At 52.3% G+C, this 7,005-nt stretch overlaps 1 protein-coding gene across 1 annotated transcript; it reads right to left on the bottom strand.

Moving 5' to 3' along the window:
- Window positions 1–238: 238 nt before the first annotated feature.
- Window positions 239–2,900, bottom strand: LOC129169413 (piwi-like protein 1). Its single transcript, XM_054755805.1, has 5 exons — window positions 2,873–2,900; window positions 2,640–2,793; window positions 2,433–2,564; window positions 2,081–2,209; window positions 239–323 (listed from the first exon to the last, which is right to left on the bottom strand). Exons 1-5 carry the CDS (start codon window positions 2,898–2,900, stop codon window positions 239–241), a joined length of 528 nt encoding a protein of 175 aa, XP_054611780.1.
- Window positions 2,901–7,005: the final 4,105 nt, after the last annotated feature.

The following is a 7,005-nucleotide window of genomic DNA, read 5'->3' as shown; positions in this document are numbered from 1 at the left end:
CCAGGAGTGGCCGGCCAACCAAAATGACCCCAAGAGCGCAGCGATGACTCATCTAGAGGTCACAAAATACCCCACAACAACATCCAATGAACTGCAGGCCTCACATGCCTCAGTTAAGGTCAGTGTTCAAGACTCCACCAAAAGAAAGACACTGGGCAAAAACGGCCTGTATGGCTGCTGAACAAAAAGGACATTGAAGCTTATCTCAGTTTTGCCAGACCTTTCTTAAACCTTTCTTTTACAAATAGAAGAGTTTATCCAGCTTGATGTTGGGCTCCCTGTGGATGCTTTGACCCACAAGAAAGGCCAATTTGTGGGCATACCGGCAGGGGGCTGGTACTGCACTCATCCCCTGAATAAAAAAAAAAAAGATACAAAAATAATTTAATTTGTGCAAATGCAAAAATATCAGGGCATGTAAATGATTTCAGGAGCGATCAGGACTGTTTACTATACGGGTGTAACGATTCATCTACTACATCGATGTATCGATTTAGATTACTAAGATCTAGTCCAAGTTGTCATTCCGGACAATATATCGATCTAACAGTTTAAAAGGTAATCAATCGATAGCATCAACACTAGGACATAAAGAATTGGATTTAAGCACGGCAGGTTTTACTGTATATGGAAGTGTGTGTTTTTTGTTTTTTTTAAAGCACATTAAACCTTACTCGATTCAGTCTGCCTGTCTGTGAGGTCATCGACACACGCCAGCAGACAACAAAACATAGCATGGTGGATGGTAGAGGACAAGCCGATGAACGAGAGATTAAGCCACCATTGCAGTCCAGTGTGTGGAAACACTGGCTTTTTGCAAAGAGGGAGATGTTCTAAATAAGTCGGTCACTATAAGGTATGTAAAAGTCAAGTAAAATACAACGGAACCGCAACAAATCTCTCCAACCACCTACTAAGGCGACGTGGGATTTCACACAAAGCTGACCGTTCAGGCAACTCTCATTCCTGCTGCAGCAGCAGCGCAAGGCAACGTTAGCTCTTACTACACTTACTGTACTTTTATTAAAGATGTATTAAATATTGAAATTCAACCTAAAGTGTTAGTTGCACACTATTCAAATAAAATGTGCATGCATTTGCCGTTAATTGTTGTTTACATCCATAATTAATTTATACCTGATTCCCTTACAAAAAACAACGGGGATCTAGGAAACTTCAGCGGCACTGCTCAGTATCCAGGTATTTATTTCACAGTTGCACTGGTTGAATTTTTGGCCAAAAAAAAGGTGCTGAATTAATTTAAAAATTACAGAATCGTAATGTGCCAATCGTATCGGCAACCACAAATCATGATACCAATCGAATCGTTGTTTAAACAAATAGTCACACCCCTAGTTTACTGACATTTCAGCTAAATATTGTTCGTGGAAACACGGACTGGAGTTTAGATAGTTGTTGTACTGTTTCACCCAATGTGACCTGTGTCCTATATTGAGATTCACAGCCAGCTAAACTCTTCGTTGTACTACTTCCTCCAAGGAACAGGCACGTGTTGTACTGGACTGGAATTTAATACAATGAAGTGTGAAACTGAAATTACAAAAACACAAAGGGCATTTAGTGACTCAATCCAGAAATTAGAACACAAATAGACTCGTATTTAAAGTGCATAAAAATGCTCCAAATACCATAATATTAAGAAACACACATTCTAACACTCATGTGCAAAAATGCAACTTACTGATATTGCCACTCAAAAGGCCAGAAATATAAGGATTGTTTGGATGAAAACACACCATATGCTGTCAATCAAGCTGTTTACATATACCAAGCAGGAAGTTCCTGATACATCATTTCCCTTTGATGCTGATTGGCTCAACATTAATATAATACAAACTACGACCTCTAGTGGTCTGGAGGAACACATTTTCTAGCGGTTCCAACACAGTTGTAGCACTAAGCCTGCCGTCGATTTTTAGCTGTTTTTCTTCAGAGTGCAGGTTAGATGATGCTCCGTTTAACATTAAATTAGTTCTCTGTAAATTCCAGTTACATTTTTCATCCTCCTATCCTTTGCTCACAGACACACGAGTGACTTGCCTGAAAGTTGTAGTACATGTGGCAAAGCCTGAAGGTGAGCAACTGAAAATCATCAGGCTCTAGTCCGCTCTGGTCATAAACGACATTGTAGTGAGTTGAAGACACGCTTCCGATGTCGGCAGCCTGGCTGACAAGATAGAAGTTGTTCCTGGCAAAATGTACAATTGTTCCTTAGTGTACATATTGTATATGAAACACTCAAACTGATGGAGACATCAATGTTGTAACATGTTAACTGAACAATGTAATTCCACCCTAATCGTGTATAGTGTTTAGTCTCCACAAAACAAGAAACACTTTAGACCATATAAAATGCGACTTTCTTTGGAGAAAAGAGATAGGACAGAACAGGTGTAAAAGCAACAGGGTACCATTCTGGACGGGTGACTCTGGAGTCAACGACAGTCCCTATAGGTGGGTTGATTCGCTTCTTAGATTTTTTTGTGCGCTTAAAGAACCTGCAGCTGATGCGCTTGTTCACTACTACCACACTCAGATTGGGCCTACACCAATAGAGAGGCTGTCAGTAGATGTGCAATTGGCACTGAGGTTTCAAGGTCACATCAAGGAACACTTACATGTAGCCTTGTCCCATGGAGTTGAAGGAGTCAGTGATCTTATTGACCTCATAGTTGACCACGCTGTGTAGTTGGCCGTCTTCCACTCCATCACGATACACAATAATGTGCGACGGAAGGAATTTGTTGGATGTTCTGTAGTGTTCGAGTGCACCTGCCGATGACACCGATGACTATTAATAGTAGGATTCTAATTATTATTTTTTAAACATTTAATAATTTCATGGACTTGCCAACAAAGGCCATCTTCAGCTCATCCATAATCTCCTGCCCTTTGTTTTGCAATTTGGCCTTTTTATAAAGCACATTTGGAGAGACCGGACCGGAGCAGGAGGGGACAGAGAAGAAGAGAAAAGGAAACAGTGGGGGGGGGGGGGGGGGGGGGGGGGGGGGAGAGGGGGACAAAAACAAAAAGAGACAAGGACAACAGCAGCAACAACAACAATAGTGACAGAACAACAGAAACATACGGAACGACATCAGCAAATAAATGTCTGTGACAACTATAAAGACGAACAGGGACATAAGGACAAAACAATATCAACAACCACAATGACAAAGCTGTCAATGACAATCACACATAATAGCAGTCATGAAATGATGAACTATGATAGTGATCACAATGACAATACTGCATTGAAACAGTCACATAATAGCAGTCATGAAATGATGAACTATGATAGTGATGACAATGATAATACCGCATTGAAACAGTCACACATAACTGTAGTAATGAAATGATTATCCATGATAGTGAACAGAATGAAAAGTACTGTAATGCACATCATTGTAATATATATATATATATATACATATATACGTATATACATATACACACACATATATACACATACACACACACACACACATACATATAGTCATACTGCTGATATCACCGTCGCTGTAATAAAACCAACAACATAATAACACCCTGGTTAACTCAGTGAGTAATGTGGGGAAGTACGTATGTACTGTGAGTGTGCATATGTACAGGTATCTCTGTATGTGAGGGAGACTTCATATATATGTAAAGGTGCAGAAATGTGTGGGCGTGTAATTGTCACTGAGAATGCAAGAAAGGAAAGGGGCCGCCCCCACCCCCCAGAGAGCCCCGCCCCAAATAGCCAGGCCGGGCCCCGGCCGCCAGAAGGTCACCAGGCCCATAGGGGCAGGCAGCACAAAGATCAGTGCCCCAAGAGCCAGCCCAGAGGGCCCCCGCCCCCGGGAAGACCAGCAAGGGGCCGAAGAGCGGCAATCCCAGCCAAGGACAGGACGCCAGCGGGCCGGAGGACTGCCAACCCCTGACACCAGCGAGAGATCACACCCCACAAAGGCAGACGGTACCGGGGGCCACAAACCGGCAGGCCCAGAGACGCCTCCACAACCGGAAAGAAGCCCGCCCGCGCCGGAAGCGCCAAGTCCCGCCCACCGCCCCCCCACACCCCCAGGGAGCGGAGCCCGGCCCGCCCCGGGCCAACCCCCGCCCGACCCCCGACACAGGGCCGCCCCGCCAAGGGATGCAGGAGGCACACCCTCCACCCACCCGGCGGAGGTACGGGCGGCAGAGATGTATCACCCAGCACCCGACCCCACGGAGCAAACCCCATGTATGCCCCCCCCCAAAATAAATAACTAAAATAAATAAATAAATAAAAGTGCACACACTCACGCACATACTGTACACACTCCTACGCACCCACACGCACGCACATAAACACTCCTACGCACATACACACCCCTACGCGCACGCTCATACACACACCTACTTACTCAAGCGCGCACACACACACACACACACACACACACACACACACACACAGTGGTCGACTGCCCGACACCCGGAAGCCCCACCCTATCCCCCGTTGGTAACCCAAGGAGCAGCGGAGCCGGGGACCCCGGGGTCCCAGACATACGATCCAGAACCCAGGCGCGGAGAGCGCGGACCGCCGGGGAGCAGGAAGACACCAGGCCACACCCTCCCAACGGTAGGACGCCGCCAGCAAGGCAGACAGGGGAGCCAGCGAGGAGGAGAGCGGGAAACTGAGCAGGCAGGCGGGAAAACGGGCGAGCACCCAGGCAAACCACCACAAAGCGCCAACCGACACCCGCGGGCCAGCAAACCCAGAAGAGGGAGCGGGAGCACCACACTCCAAGCCGCAGGGAGGCCAAGCACCAGAGCCAAGAAGGCGAGACCAGCAGCAGACCAGCCGACGGCCCCCACAAACCACCAGAAGCCAGACCAGCCACATGCCACCAGAGCCGACAGCGCACCACCCGCGCACCGGAGCCCTACCCCCGACAAGCCCACAGACAGACCGGGGGAGGCGAGGACACAGACAGCGGCCCGGCAGAGCACAAGGCGCAACGGCGACAAACGCCCAAGCGCCCGGCAGAGCACAACCCCCCCCAGCGGGCCCGGCCCCAGGGCACCCGCCCCCCCACCCCCACCCCGCCACCCAGGCCCACAGTACCCGCAAGCATGACCAAGCCCCAACCCACCAGCTGGCCCGGCGCCCCAGCAGCCGCCACAGCGCAGCAACCACCAGCCGCCGCGGCGACACACGGGCCACCCGCAGCACCGGCACAGCCCCCCGGAGACCGCCGAACCCGCCCCAAGAGCGCAGAGGCGCCCGCAGCACGTGTCAGTCCAGGGGAAGCACCGCAAGCCGCCCCCCCCCCGGCGCAAGCCCCGGCATCAACAGGCCCCAGAGGGCCACCCCAGGGAAGGGCAGGCGAACCAGACAAGGGCACCCCACAGGCCAGGCCGCCCCGGGCGAGCCACTACGACAGCCAGGCCCCCGGCCACACCGCCGACCCTGGCGGGCAGACGGCGAGGTGCACGAGGCACCCCAATCCAGCCCGCCCCACCCGTGTATGTGATAAGGTGTGATTGTGTCTATAATGCAATTTAAAAATAAATATATAAATAAATAAAATAAAATAAAATAAAAGAGGAAATAAAATAAAAGAGGATGGTGTATCTGTGTGCATGTATATGGGGTGTATGTGGATGATAGCTAATGGTGCAATTAAAATCGGGGAACAGCTGCCGCTCGGAGGGCCCCTCACCTAACCAGCCCCCCCAAACCCTAAGTGTCTACTCTGCGATTAAAATTGGGGGGCAGCAGGGCAGGAGCAAAGGAGCCCCGCAAGGCAGCTCCCCTCCCCAATCACGCCCGACCACAGGCCACCCCCCAAAGTCCTATATATATGTGAGGTGGTGCAGTGGCACAGGAAGGACGGGGGCCCCACACCCCAACGCCGCCCAAACCGAGCAGAAGGGGGGACCAAGGACACATGACCGACCGGCCGCCCACCACAGCCCAGGCTCGGGCAAGCCACAGGCCGCAGGACACACCACAGGCCCTACCCGGCCCGCCAGGATGCCCAGTCCGGCCCACCCAAACCCCCCAGAGGCGATACCCCCAGCGCCCCCCAACACCGGAGCCCCACCGGAGGTAGCGCCCGCAGCGCCACCCCCAAACCGCCAAACACCACGGACCAGCCACACGCCCCAAGGCAGATCCGACCGCCACCAGGACAGCGGGAACCGCGCCCACGCGCCCCCCGCATACCACCACAGCCGGCAAGGGAGCAACATCACGACGACCACAAGAGCACCGGACCCCACATAGAGCGGAGCACGGCCACACCCACGAAGCACGCAGGTCAGAGCCGCCAGGGAGGGACAGAGAAGCAAGCACCGCACGACCGGGCCCACGAGAGGAGCGGCCCGGCGCCCAAGCAGATGCCCCCGCCCCCCCCGCCACGCCGCAGACCGGCCACCGCCCCACCCCCCGCCCATCCACCAACACGCCAAGGGAGAAACCCCGGAGGGGGGGAGACAACCGCCGGCCCGGAAGCAAGGACCAGCCAGACACCAGCAGGCAGCAGGGACCGCCCGCCAGCCCCCCGCCAGCCCAAGCCCCCGGCCAAAGCCACCCCCCGACCGCCCCACCCCGGAGCAAGCATCCCCCCGCCGATCCCGGGAAGCACCACGCAGATGGACACCACGCCGCCCGCTCCCACGCGCACCCACCCACCCACGGCCCCCACACGCCCCACTCCCCAAGCCACAGTGGCCCCGTCCCTGAAGGGAGAAAGCAAGGGATCCCCCCCACCCCAGCACCACGCACCCCCCACCCCGAGCCCAAACCGCACATCAGCGACCCCCACCTCCGCGCCCCCAGTCACCCGGGGGACAGCCACAGGCGCCGGAGGATAACAGGCAGTTCCCACCTATCACACATACACCACACCCATAAATCGGTAAAATAAAATACTGTAAAATAAATAAATAAAATAAAATAATTTTAAAAAATAAATAAATAAAAAGGGGCAACCCAAACCACCCTCCCACCCAGGG

The sequence above is a fragment of the Dunckerocampus dactyliophorus genome, chromosome 16 (genome assembly GCF_027744805.1).
Source record: "Dunckerocampus dactyliophorus isolate RoL2022-P2 chromosome 16, RoL_Ddac_1.1, whole genome shotgun sequence".
Taxonomy (NCBI): Eukaryota; Metazoa; Chordata; class Actinopteri; order Syngnathiformes; family Syngnathidae; genus Dunckerocampus; species Dunckerocampus dactyliophorus.
The sequence above is the reverse complement of the archived record's forward strand: the minus strand, read 5'-3'. Positions and strand labels throughout refer to the sequence as shown.